Here is a 14,911-nt window from a genome sequence, read left to right as displayed (position 1 = left end):
TTTTGACCAAATTTGTGGTGGTAAAAATAAGGTAGCAAAATATAAAAATGGTGGCTATTTGGTGGCAATAGGGAAATTGACACGGATGTTTTTATCACCGTATTTTCGGTGGCAAACTGGTGACAACAAGTAAATTGCTACCATTTTGTAACCAAAAATTACATGACAAAAACCATGTTTTCTAGTAGTGTTAGTTAAACAACCCTATTTTAGATCAGCTGAAACTTGAACAAAGGGTGCAGTCAATAGAGTGAAGAAGAGACCATCTTTACAAATTTTAGAAATACTTAAAAAAATCAAATGAGATGGGTATTCTCCTTTACTGATCTCCTTTTGGTAAACTAACATGTTCGAGTGTCATATTTTCAGTGACTAACTAACAATAGAAAGTTTCACTAGTATTGCTATAATGTCTTTAATCACGTTCTTTTTTTATCCCACCAATATTGTCTTTTTTGTTTATTCCACGAAACTATACTATAAACTGATATCGATGTCAAACAAGGAGAAGGGGGTAGCGGCGCAATTTGTTGCTCGTCTACATGTCATTAGTCTGTAATTGTCTCTGTATTAATTAATCATATTTAGAAAATTAATAAATTCGATAATTCATTAACATACTAACATATTGTCTTACACAATGTGTATTGTAAACTACATGTACATAATAACCAAACTTCGGCTTTTGGATATGACAGTTATCCAAAAATTCTTTCTATATATGTCAGTATGTTTTCGTCTTTTAACAAACTTTTTATCGGGCCAAATCTACCGCGATCTATAGATGTAGTTTTTAAAAGATTTAGTTTACCTTCTATCTCGATCTAATTTTCGATTGTAGTTGATATTCAGGGTAAAAAAAGGTTGTAAATATGTTGGATAACAATTAACATTTCCTGTTTTAAGTAATAATCTTTTAATCTACACATTAGGACGAAAAAAATACGTAAAATTGTAATCACTTAATTAACAATACCCCGATTTAACTAACGCTAAAAACTTGATGCTAATATCAAAATTCTCCATTTTTTAGGAATACCAAGTTACCATGTCATCGCTATATATACAACTGTATGTAAATATGACACTATTTTAAAAGAAACGGATTTAAATATTGAAATCAACTTGTTACAAACAACAACCCTACTTTCTGAATCAAATAATTTTCTATTTAAAACACCTCGATAGAATAACATTTTCCAAGCCTTTCTTTATTTCTAGTTATCTACTAAAGTCGATCTTCTATTCTGCAATAATATCCCTCTTTCTACATATTTTTATTCACTTGATTAATACTCAAAATTATTTACATCGAGATAGTTGGTAAACAAGCAACAAGTTGCGCCGCTACCCCTTTTTGAATAGTAAAACTAAGTCTTTTAAAAACTACGTCCATAGATCTCGTGGTCATAACATTACTACGCATGACCCTTTGAACACGACTAAGTAGGTCCACAGACAATCAACTCATCTATCAATATATTATTAACCAAATTAAACTCAAAACTTCTATATTATCCAAAGAAAACCTCTATGTGTACAGATCATAGAAAGAATTTCTGTGCATTCTATCTCTCTAGATTACACATCATTGGCACTTCAATCCCTGATCTTCCCATCACATGCCCATGCTCGTTGTGCGATATAAACGAGTATGAAGTATGTGATGTATTTCTATCTAAGCATGGAAGTAAGTGACTGAAAAACTTGTTCTTCACAAGGAATGGTGAGACCCATGTCATGGTCGAACCCGAACTCATCTTCGGCTAGTTGAAGCAGCCTCCGGAACTCCGGATGTGACAAGAACGATATTGGGATGATGTATCGACTACGGTTTATGCCAACGTACACAACAAAGTGCCCTTTTGGGACGTCCTCGCAGTGTTGGTGCTGTTTCTTACTCAAGCTTGAGCACCTCTTCACTATGTTCTTCAAAACTGTTGTTTGAGAGAGTTTGTTTGAGGTTTTCTTGATACCCATTTTCAGAACTCGCACTTGGCTGTAGTTACTTTTTGTTGAGACTTTATGGGCTTTGAGTGTCTATTTATACACACACATGTGCAGTCAATAGATATAGATATATTTATATTTACAAAGAGAGAGAGAGAGAGAGAGAGAGAGAGAGAGAGCTAGAGAGAAAGAGAGAGAGATAGATGGCCATGTGGGTATGTTGGTGAAAGAAAGATCAGATCAACCGCTAGTTCTTTTGTTTTTTTGGGGGCAGGGGTATGTAAAACATTTAGAACATGTTAAAAGAGTTCATTTTCTTTTGTAATCATTCGTCGACACTATTAAACCTTTTTAGATTTGGATTTTGAGCTTGTGGCTTTAGAGTGTTGGGAAGACATTATCTGTACTCAAAGAAGAGTCTTGGGAGTCGTCTAAAGAAGTCAATGGCTCATGTGCATCTTAATGCTTAATGCTGACAGTACGTGTTGATCTCTGTTGATGATCAATTCAAGATGTACTAGCTGTTTGATTTGTGTAGCCTTTGAGTCATTGAGTCAGTCATTAGAGTCATGGTCCATGTAGAGCTATTCTTAAATAACTTATAACAAGTCCGGTAGTTAGAGAAGTCCGGTTCTTGTGGTTGATTGAGTCTAGTTTATCTATTTAAGTAGTATTTGGTCATAGAATAACACTAACGCATTCCAGTTCTTGTGATTATCTCTATGTTAAAAGAACATAGTGGTAAAAGAGGCAAAAACGGCCAAAGAAAGCACAAACCGCGGTTGGAAGAGGTTGAGTCACTTAAGGGCTCGGGCATACAAGCCGTGGCTGAAGGAGGAAATAGAATATTGAGGCAAGTCATGACAAGTTAAAACATGACACGTCGGGCTAAGGTGTTAATCGTGACTGGAGACCCTTGAGCCGTGAATGGAGTTATGTTGTTGAGTTGTAGTAAGTGGATGCGCCTAGAGTGTATGTGGTCAAGTTCTTTGATCAGTTGACGTTGGGATGCGGCCGGAAGTTGTTGAGTCGAAGCTTGCGGGTCAAGTTTGTGTAATTAACTAAGTTTTCGTGTCGACGAGTTAGATTATTAGATAGAAGTTATTTATAATATATCTCCTAATGTTTAGTACTTGAGTCGATTTTGACTTGGTTTTATTTTAAATACCCATGTTAGGATCTAGATTTTATATATCCATGTAATCTTTCTTCAAGTAACTCATTAATAAAAAGTGTTGCACAAGTTTTACAATGATTTCAGTTCGGGATTTGGGTTTGGGTTTGGGTTTGGGTTTGGTTCCGATATCTGATTCAACAAGTGGTATCAGAGCTTGGTGGAGCTCATATGTGGGATTGAAGGCTGAAGTCAAGAATTCTAAAGACAATTGAATCCACCAAAGATGTGTGGTCACATCTGTGTGTCAATTCGAAGAGAACCTGTGTGGATCAAGGAGAAACAGATAGAAGACGTAAATTTGTGTGAAGACAAAGATCAGCATCTCTGGGATAAGGCAGGGTGTTCGGAAAAAACCGTAACCAAATAAAAACCGTAGACCGAACCGTAACCATAACCGAATAAACCGATCCGGACAATGAATTTGGTTTTTCGTTTGGTTTCTAAATGAAACCGAATTGTGAATACAGTTTTTGGTTCGGTTTTTAGATCCACATTTTTGTTTATTTCGTTATTTGGATAACCGAAGAAACCGTTAATTAATTTAATTATTAAATAAAAATAATAATGTTTAATAAATTATATACAATTTATTAGCCCAAAATTCTAAGCCTAATATCTAAGTATATGTATCACCATGGTTTCATCAAATGTTGATCCAAATACATGTTTATTTATTAAATTTTATTCATTTTATGTAAGCAGGTTCACTCAAGTTAGAGAAAGAATCATGTTTGAAGATTATTTATATTTTGTGCCATTAGACTTATGAAAGTTCTGGATCCGGCGGGTTTAGACGAAAGTTTGGATAAGATAAAGCTAGTTCGGTAGAAACCTCATAAGAATAGTCAAAAGTAGAAAAATTCCATCAATACTGAAAGAGCATACATCATTTTAAGTTGGAGAGAAATCTAAGGTCTCTCCAGCCTTTCCCTAAAAATTAATAACTATGAACACATGACACCTATTTATAGGCATGAAATTTTCTTTGGAGCGGATGACTCATCCGGGCGGATGACTCATCCGTGCGGATAAGTCCTAATTCGTACGAACAAGCTAATTCTCAACTATACAATATTCAACACATGCTCTATCTAGCGTATTCGTACAGTGACGGACACACCGAATATGCACTAACAACTTGTACACTATTTGTTTCTATGATCTATGTTTTTAGGTTTTAACTGTGGTTGTGTGTACAACTATTTTCGGTATATGTTTGTTTTATTTTGCTATGTCTTTTATTTATATATTGTTAGGTTTAAATGAGTTGTTGATTTGATGTTCGGAAGTTAGAACACAAACATAAATATAAATTAGAAAAAGTATTAAATTGGGTTATTTGTTTTCTGACTGAAACCAAACCGAATTGATTTTTGTTTGGTTTGCATATTCCCAATTTAGTTTTGGTTTGGGGTTTAAAATTTTGAAAACCGAATAAACCAAATAAATCATAAACCAAACTGATGAACGCCCCAATAAGGCAGGGATCAAGACTAAGAAAAGATCACGCCCCTAAACAACGATCGTGACAATCAAGGAAAAATGTATGCTGATCGATTTCCAAGTCGTTGGTGGTATGAAGATGTTGAACAACCAGAACTACAACATGTGGTCAACCTGTACGAATTCATATCTACAGGTTCAGGATATGTGGGAGGTTGTTCAAAGAGACAATGTTAATGGGGCGATTAGCAAGTGGAGGATAAAGGTATGTAAAGTCATGTTCGTGCTAAAGATGATGATTGAAGAAGAACTATTCGAACATATTCGAAACACAACAACACTAAAAGAAGCTTGGAATGTTTTGGTAGCCCTCTTCTCCAAGAAGAACGATGTGAAACTTTAGTTATCATGGAGAGTGAACTACCTCCATAAGTTAAAAAGATCTCATGATGCTACAATACTTCAACAAGGTTAAAACCTTGTATCGTGTGATTGGAGAGTTAGAACAGAAAGCCAGACTTTGTGAAGCAAGAATGAAGAGGATAACGGTTAACGGGTTGATGAATGACTTCAGAAGATTGTGGCTGTTATCTAGGGATGGCCAACCCAACCAACTTTGGTAGAATTCAAAAACTTATTAGCTAATCAAGGAGCCTTGGTGCACTAAACAATATTATCGAATGTACATTTAATGCGATCAAATTGTAAACCACGCTAAGACTAGTTATATTTATTATTTGGAGAAATAATAAATAGATCATAATAATATATGAATTAGTAATAGTTAATTGTTTATTCATATTTAATACGAATTTATAAATATTGATTCATATTCTTTTTGCAAGTAATCACATTAACTAACCTTTTGTGCATCAATCTAGTAACTTAGTTAGTAACTAATCTTGAAGAATCTAATTATAAGACATCAGTTTGAAATGCAACTAACTTTACCAAGCCTTGTTGTGCTTGGTGATATTGGTTGGATTACAAATTGGTACATTTATTAAAGCATAAAAGATAAGTTAACCTACTTTAGTTATTAACAAAAGGAGATATACATCTTTCCTCCCCTCTCATAACCATCCAACCTACTTTAGTTATTAACAAAAGGAGATATACATCTTTCCTCCCCTCTTAAAACCATCCACCTCCCTTATGGGAAGAATGAGAATTTAAAATCTCAACTTGAAGCACACACTTGTAATGGTTAAGGATAAGGTGAATCTCCAATCTCATTGGAATTTTTGGAATACATTTTGACTTGGCATTCACATGGCTAACTTATCCATTCCTTTGATGAGTTACTGATGTGTGTAAAATGCAACATATAAATTACATCAAATGAGGCATAAAACTAACCCCTTTTTAGTACTAATGTTGGAAAAAGTGTGCTTTTATCTTCCTTTTGTATTTTCAGGATTAAATGAGTTCAAATGAACAAAAGAAGCAAAAATGCAGCCAAATCTAACAATAATACAAGAAAAGGAATAAGCGTGGCATGCCCGAACCCTCGACAGCATCTTCCCAAGCAAAAACAAGAGAACAGGAGGCTGAACACGCCCCGTGCTCAATGAGCACGGGGGCATGCCCAAGTGTCTGCAGAAAAGACAAAGTTGTAGAAGCTTCTATCACCCAACACGGGGCCGTGTCCACTGGACACAGGGCCGTGGTCAACGCAAAGATTCGCAGAATCCAAGCAAATCTTGATAGTACAGATACGCTTCTGCACACGGGGCCGTGCCCAGCGGACACGGGGGCGTGGTCCACTAATGCAGACAAACAACATTTAATGAAGAAAGAGAAGATGGATAGACACGGGGCCGTGCCCAATGGACACGGGGCCGTGTCCGGGCTTCTGTGCAGGATATAAATAAGGGTGTTTGGCTCACTTGCAAATCATCCCTTGGCAAACCACCTCTCTCCCACTTCACCCACACTCCACCACCACCACAAAACCATCATCCACCACCATCATCCATCATCCATCATAGAGTGTGTGTAGTAGTCTCGGGATCCAAGATTGATAGTAAGAGTTCTTGACAATCAAAGGCCATGTTTGCCTAAGTCTCTTACATCACTTGGTGAAGACAAGCATTTAGTGTAATACTTTTTATTTTTAATCTTTTCGCACTTTTTATTTGGTTATGTATTAATGACTTTAATAACTAGTTTCTTATGTTGAAGGTGAAACTTCCTTATCATTTGTCCGTGGTGTCCTTGGCGTTATTTTACTGTCTATATAAAATAAAAGATTTGCACCATTCATATCTCCACGGTCTATATGGAGATATGTTGGCTACCTGGTCGGGGGTTAAGGGAATGGTTTGGTAAGCGTCTTGCCTTGTTCTGTGTATAGATCCTGCAAGGACCTGGGTCAAGCTTAGTAGGACCTCCTTCAATACCCACTGGTATTGGAAGGCGGGGGTTCGAATTTCTTGATCCCCTCATATGTAAACTACTATTAACATATTAACCCGACTACTTAGGATTGTATTCCTGCTGACTCAAACTACTTAGCCGTGGGTAACGTCACCTTCAAAAGAGGGGCCTACCACATTACGCATTAATAACTTAATTAATTATCTTTCAATAATCAAACCCTTTAGGATTGTATCCTTGCTGACTCAAACTACTGGGTTGAGGGTAACGTCACCTTCAAAAGAGGGGCATACTACAATAACTAAGATAATCTCTTAAAAAGTGCAAAAATGCGGAAATAATCAAAGGTTATATTAAAGGCGAGTCAGATCCAAGTGATTCATCTTGTCTATCTGTTTTTATTTTATTTTTATTTTCAGCATTTTAGTTTTTATTTTCATGTTTAAACCTTTTTCTAAACTTTTGATTTGATTAGACGTTGAGGATAAACTGGTATTAAAAGCTCTTGTGTCCTTGGACGACCTCGGTATCTTACCAACGCTATACTACGCTCACGATGGGTGCACTTGCCAATATGTGTGTTTAGTGTTAGTAGAATATCGTGTTTTATAAATTTAAAACTTGACTAAAGTGTTAAAAAGGGCTAAAAATATACATAAAAATATATTCACACTAACACGCATCAAGTTTTTGGCGCCGTTGCCGGGGACACAAGGATTTTAAGAAAGTTAGGAATCAACGCCCTAATCGTTTTTTTCTTATTTTTCTATTTTTTTAGGATTTTTCTTAATTTTTCAGTTCTACAGAGCTCAGCACGGGCCGTGCCTGGTCGGACACGGGCCGTGCCCATCATTGTTATTGGCAGTTTTTATTTTCCGAGTTACAGGGAGTTGAGCACGGGGCCGTGTCGGTGCAACACGGGGCCGTGTCGAGCTTTCCAGTAGAGGGGATCCGGAAAACAATCACTGTAACTCCGACCACGGGGCCGTGGTGAAACTTCTGACCAACTTTCTTTTTGTTTTTATTGCAGGACTTGGAACCTAGGCGCCACACCTGAACTTTCTACGTAGTGTATGAGCTCCAGTTCCAGCAGAGATATAAAAGAACCTCTAGACGAACCCGAACACTTTCTAAGAAAAAAAGACTTAAAGCTAAAAACCAAGAGAAATTTCGGGGGACCTACTTCCAATGGCGGACCAACGTACCCTCATGGATTACCTACGACCCACTGTAGGTAATCTTGGCGCTGCTATCAATGCGTCGAATGTCGATGCCAACAACTTCGAACTTCGGCCGCATTTGATCCAAATGCTTCAAAACTCCGCAACCTTCCCCGGGCTTGTGGATGAAGATCCCCATTTACATATTACCAACTTTTTGGAAATATGTGATACTTTTCGGATCAACGGAGCATCAAATGACGCCATCCGCCTACGAATGTTTCCATTTTCACTAAAAGACCGAGCTAAGGCTTGGCTTAATACCCTCCCAGTTGGTTCGGTAAACACCTGGGATGAACTAGCCCAAAAGTTTCTATATAAGTATTTCCCTCCCGCTAAGACGGCTAAATTAATGACTGAAATTAATACATACTCACAAGAGGATGGGGAATCCTTATATGAAACTTGGGAAAGGTTCAAGGAGCTACTAAGAAAGTGTCCTCATCATGGTCTTGCGGTATGGCAACAAGTATCCACTTTCTACAATGGGTTATTGCCACACACAAGACAAACACTTGACTCTAGCCCCGAGGACTTTTAGGTAATCGTCGCCCAAATGAAATTTATAATCAAATCGAGGAAATTGCTCAAAACAATTTTCAGTGGCACACTCCCCGAGGCAATAAATCTATTGCCCCAGGCGCCCATAGGGTTGACGAAAGCACTTCTTTACAAGCTCAAATTGAGGCCCTTTCTTCAAAAATCAAAAATTTAGAAATGGCAAAAACGGCCTCGGTTATGGCTTGTGAAGGGTGTGGTGGGCCACATGAAAATTGGAGTTGTATGAAAGAAATGGATAATCAAACGGAAACGGTAAACTACATTGATAATAGACCTAGGCCGTCGGGTCCTCCGACAGGTACCTACAACCAAGGATGGCGTAACCACCCTAACCTTGGTTGGAGAGAACCTGGCAATAGTAGTAACCAACAAAATCAGAACCAAAGAACAAACTTTCAACAACCACGCAATGAGTCACAAAATTTTTCTCAACAACAAGGGGGACGAGAGAGGCTTGAAGACACTGTCTCACGCCTCATCTCTGACTCCGATAGGAAAAACTCGGAACGATTTCAACAATTGGAATTGAATTTTAGAAACCAACAAGCTAGTATTCAAAACACTGAAAAACAATTAAACCAACTAGCTCAAAATTTCTCCGAGAGACCACAAGGCGCGTTACCGAGCAATACCGAAACAAACCCAAAGGCGCAAGTACATCTCATCACTTTGAGAAATCGTACTATCGGTCCCGAGGAAGCTCGGCTTCCCGCAACTTAAAGGAGTCCACCAAGCCAAACCATGTCCTCATCAACGCCACAAAAAGAGACAACTCCTGCACCAACCCAAGAACCACCAAAGAATCCTCCGGTACCTTATCCTGGACGATTACTTTGCCAAAAGACCGATGAGCAATTCACAAAATTCATAAATTTACTAAAATAATTGCAAGTCAATATTCCATTTGTAGAAGTCCTAACCCAAATGCCTAAATATTCAAAATTTATGAGGGACTTTCTCACTCACAAAAGGAAAATTGAATCATTGCAATTAGTTAATTTAAGTGAAGAATGCTCCGCCTTACTACTCAACAAACTCCCACAAAAGAAGATCGACCCCGGAAGCTTTACCATTCCTTGTCCAATTAGGGACTCACCCATACGCAATGCACTAGTCGATCTTGGGGCTAGCATCAATCTCATGCCCGCATCAATGTTTGACCGACTCGGATTAGGAAAAACAAGCCCTACGAAAATGAGCATCCAACTCGCCGATATGTCCATCAAGTACCCACAACGTGTCGCTGAAAATCTGTTAGTTAAAGTTGGAGACTTTGTCTTCCCAGCCGACTTTGTCATACTAGATATGGAAGAAGACACCGAAGTACCACTCATCTTAGGGAGGCCATTCCTAGCTGTGACAACCAGGGATTTTGAGGTAGAAGCCGCTTGTTTCGCATTTATAAAATCAAATCATATGCTTATTTTGTTTGATAAATTAATTATATGCCTATCAAATTTATATTATATAAACGGGTATTCGAACCAAATCCATATAGTGTTGAACTGACCCGATACCGTTTGTACCTTTAAACCAAAGCATGAACTCGCTTGTCAATTCAACCCACTCGCAAAACCCGAAACCTAGGAGGTCCAAAACATAACGTACGTGTATATTATATACATATTATCTTTGCTAATTCATTATACACCAATACTAATAGGTTTAGTGTTTTAAAAATAATTAAATAAATAATAGTGCTAACACAAAAGGCTGCACATGTGTTATTTTCTTTTTATTTTGCTTCCATGGAATCGGCCAAACTTACTGCCCAAATGTGTTTTATATAATTGCTTCCAATATAATTGCTACTTGGTCCGCATATGTTCCACCCAGCTGTGGAGGTTCAAGTCCAACTACCATTCACCCTTTACTTTGTTCTACTTTGGTTCGGCCCACCTCAAATCCCACCGCCCAACTAGTTGTTTCTTAGGTTACGGATATTGTGCATGCATCTCATTAACATTCTAACTTCCCTAAACTCAAAAACCCTTGCTGCGATCCTTGTGCTCCCTCCACTCCTCTTCACAGCCAACGTTCAAGAACTCCAAAAGAACGTCTTCAAGCCATTCAACCTCCATATCTAGCGATTTCTGCCATATCTTTATACTCGATAACTCATTCGCTTATTACATAATCATGCTAATTGTTCTTTATACTTGGTTGCATATATTTGCTATGTATGATAATTTGATGCTATGCGAAGTGCTAGATGCTAGAAACCGTTGTTGATGGTGTTATATGTGATCATGAGTGGCTTGAATCATGTGTTTTGTGACATTATTAGATGGTCATGCCTGATTATATTGAGTTATATTGGCTGTGTTTTTCTATTGTGATGATGATACTTGTCGGTTGAACGATTTCATGCGGTATAGAGTTAGTAGAAATCGCATTGTTGTTGTTTTATAGTCGAACATTGGTTCGGGTAGTCATTATTGTTTTATTGGCGGGTATGGTAAGCTTTAAACAATGTTCTCAGGTGGCACGATCGCTGAACATGTTAACGAAGCCGTTAGAACTCGTGTTAGGAAATTAAAAGCTGAAAACAAAAAACTGTTCGGTGTTTACAGCCAACTTCAGTTGGCTGTAAACGGACCGTTATAAATCGAAAATTTGATTTTCTGAAGTCTAACTTATATGTTTTCGAAAAACGAATCAAATGGCACCGGAATAATATATTTCGAGGTTGTTTGCTATTTTTAAAGGTCCGTTTTGTACAGCAGCAAAAGCTGCGTTTTTTCTACAGAAAATGTGTGTTATGTCGTTCATCATAGCTTGAAATCTGTATAGAGTCAGGTCACGAAAGTTGTACTATAGATGGTCACTGATGTTGTTGTAATTCTCCAACTGGAATTTCGTCAACCCGACTTACGATGAATTTTAAATGAATTTTTCTGTGGACTGCAGTCAGAAAGTGACGAATCTGATTGCAGCCCGGTAAATGAATTTTATAAAATAATTGGTGATGAATTGGATCCCAAGATTTTGACACAATAATATCTAGATCGTTTAAAACATTCTGTAATTTTTTGGGAATTTTGTTATGGACGAACTATTCCGGATAACAATCCGAAAACTGCCGAAAATGCACTATATTGCTGAATTTTATTGAAGGGTATTTTGAACCTTTTGTGACACTTGTGTCGTCGCTAAACTATGTTGTGATAATTAGCATTGTATGATTAAATGTGCTACGTGCTAGATACGTGTAGGAACTTTGTGCCCTATTTGAAACCACTAATGGACTAACTGGTAATCGTACTAGGACGTGATTGACCGACCTTGACTGTTAGCTATTTTTAAGAGTCAAACCGAGCAACCAAAGGTGAGTTCACACTTTCTACAAGGCATGGGATTCCCGGTGGTTTGGGAATAGGTAATTGATTGGAAAGGAAACCCGCGTATTCTCCTTGGGTAGAATACGTACCTCCACCCCTTAAATGAAGGGTGACAACATTGGAACCTGCGTGATCTCCTGGAGTGGGACACATACTCCACCCTCTTAACTGAAGGGTGACAACATTGACACTAGAAAAAATCTCTATCATTAAGTCCCTCATTTTATATTGACTTAATCGCCGGGCCAATGGCGAACGGGTCATTAGTTAAATAACGCTATTAGGTTTGACAAGCCTCACACTGTGCCGCAGAGGACGGGCGTGGACTAATGGATCTGGGCACGTCAATGATGATAGACATTGACGCAGGGCACTCAACATAACTTCAGTCAGTAGTCGATATGGTAACGGGTCTAGTGGGTTAAATATGGGGTAGCCCCCACGGCTGGATAGCCAGAGGAAAAGGAACTAATCAACTTACATTTTAAACTATGGGGTAACCCCCACGGCAATTAAGCCAGCTAAAAGAAACTTATGTTTTTGAAACAACTCAAAACGAACACCCAACTGTGAACTCGCTCAACTTTGTTGTTGATTCGGTACCATATGCCTTGCAGATCATTAGGTGCTTAGGTGGAGCTCGCACGGAGGAAGGTGTCGTTGTGGGACATGGACTATGGTGTACCATGTTAAACTTTATCAACTTTTGAAACTTATATTTTGGTTTTGAAATTAATGCTTTTGCTAATAACTTAGACTTCGTCAAACTGTTTATCACCAATTTTATTGTTTGCTTTGGACTTTTATTTATTTAATTATGTTGTTCAATATTATTGGTGGCTGGATCCTGGGCAGTCACGCTCCCTGCGTGATACTCCGCCTGTCGAAACTTGGGGGTGTGACAGATTGGTATCAGAGCCATTAGTTATAGTGAACTTGGTTTTAAAAAGGGAAATTTTTTTTTTGACAAAAACCAGACTATAACCTGTTTAGTGCTCAACGATCCATAACGACACTTCGCTCCACGTGCAAGGCTCAACCCTTTAGATGGTATGGTCTATGTTTATGTCACCTACTTGTTAGTTACATTTGCATGGTGCATTGTTTATAGTATGCTTAGTTAACGTAGTAGCACGTTGCCTTTATTAGCCCTAGTGTGCTCGCTTTGACACCCAACTATTTACTTGAAACTTGACAAGTAGTGATCAAATTCTTTTCCTTTTTTCTCCTCACTCCACTACGACAACTGTTTTATGCGCTCTATTTATCCATACCATTGTCTCGACATGACGTCGCTGTTACAGCTAGAATTCAGATCTGACCCTCCATACATTCGGTTTGTACGTCGACATTCGCGTAGACTAGAACTGGCCCAAACGAACTCAGATTTAGGAGAACAATATACCCACGCGTCTATGTTGACGAACCCCATCATCTCCACTTGTCACACCCCCAAAATCCACAAGCGGAGTATCACCGCAGGAGGCGTGACTGATCAGGATCCAGCCACCAATCATATTGAACAATGTAATTAAATAAATAAAAGTCCAACCACACAATATAATTGGTTTTCAAAACAATTTAATCAAATTCAAGTTACCAGCGGAAGCATAAAGTTTAAAAACCAAAGTATAAGTTTAAATGTTCATAAAGTTTAACATGGCACACAACGGTCCATGTCCTACAACGACTCCTGCTCCCCTACAAGCTCCAGCTAAACCTCTAACGACCTGCACGGCATGCAACAATGAGTCAACAACAAAGTTGAGCGAGTTCACAGTTGGTTGTCCATTTTAAAGTTGTTCCAAAAAAAAACATAAGTTCATTTGAAAATCAGTAATTAATCAGTTCCTTGTTTTCCTAAACCATAAGCAGTGGGGGCTTCCCCATGTTATCCACTAGACCCGTTACCATATCGACCACTGACTGAAGTAAGTTGGTGCCCTAACGTCAATGTCTATCATCATTGACTAGTGCCCGGATCCATTAGTTCACGCCCGTCCTCTGCGACAGGTGTGAGGCTTGTCAAACCTAAATAGCGCTATCTAACTAATGACCCGCTCGCCATTGGCTCGACGATTAAGTCGATATAAAAGGAGGGACTTCATGATAGAGTTTTTGGTCTAGTATCAGCGTTGTCACCCTTCAATAAAGAGGATGTGGTACGTGTCCCCGATCCAGGAGATCACGCAGGTTCCGTGTTGTCACCCTTCAATAAAGAGGATGTAGTACGTGTTCCAAACCAGGAGATCACGCAGTTTTCGATTTAATCCTTTATCCATTCCCAACCACCGGGAATCCCATGCCTTATAGATAGTGTGAACTCACCTTGGTTTGCTCGGTAAAGCGTTTCACTTGTCAATACACTTTATTCAATCACGTCCTATCATAGGTATTATGTCTAATCAGATTCGCATACAATTATTCGCGTATTCAAGTAGCACATAGGTCACGTTTCATATAACCACACATACTTGATCAAATTACATGAAAAGTATCACATCGGCCCAAAAGAAAACATACTACTTAAATGTGTGCGTGTGGCCCAAACATTAAATGGGTATGCGACTGGTTTATTTTGTGGGAGTGTGCGATCAGATTAGCATGTGTACAACAAATTGAGAGTGTGTGATTAATAAAATTAGGTGACAACCAATCCTAGGTGTACGATGAAATGGCTTAGAAAGAGAGTAAGTTGGGCCGGCTCTACTGTGCGACACCTCTAAACAAAAACATTAACCATCCTATAATTAAAATGGAAAAACGACAAACTGCTTTTCATATACAACTTTGAATTTCTCAGAACCTCAGTTTTACCCTACGCAATATTATTTGTACAT

The 14,911-nt window shown here is 38.3% G+C and overlaps 1 protein-coding gene and 1 non-coding gene across 2 annotated transcripts; both read right to left on the bottom strand.

Annotated features, from left to right (window-relative positions):
- Positions 1-1,524: 1,524 nt before the first annotated feature.
- On the bottom strand, positions 1,525-1,999 carry LOC110905303 (auxin-responsive protein SAUR50). The gene has a single exon (XM_022151142.2). It carries the CDS (start codon positions 1,978-1,980, stop codon positions 1,675-1,677), a length of 306 nt encoding a protein of 101 aa, XP_022006834.1. The 5' UTR covers positions 1,981-1,999; the 3' UTR covers positions 1,525-1,674.
- A 6,516-nt stretch (positions 2,000-8,515) lies between these two features.
- LOC118486854 lies at positions 8,516-8,622 on the bottom strand. The gene has a single exon (XR_004880021.1). It is a non-coding gene; the product is annotated as a small nucleolar RNA R71 (small nucleolar RNA).
- Positions 8,623-14,911: the final 6,289 nt, after the last annotated feature.

This window comes from Helianthus annuus, chromosome 14, assembly GCF_002127325.2.
Source record: "Helianthus annuus cultivar XRQ/B chromosome 14, HanXRQr2.0-SUNRISE, whole genome shotgun sequence".
Lineage (NCBI taxonomy): Eukaryota > Viridiplantae > Streptophyta > Magnoliopsida > Asterales > Asteraceae > Helianthus > Helianthus annuus.
The sequence above is the reverse complement of the archived record's forward strand: the minus strand, read 5'-3'. Positions and strand labels throughout refer to the sequence as shown.

Excerpts from the sequence above, each read along its gene's own strand:
- LOC110905303 (XM_022151142.2), bottom strand. The coding sequence starts at position 1,980 with ATGGGTATCAAGAAAACCTCAAACAAACTCTCTCAAACAACAGTTTTG.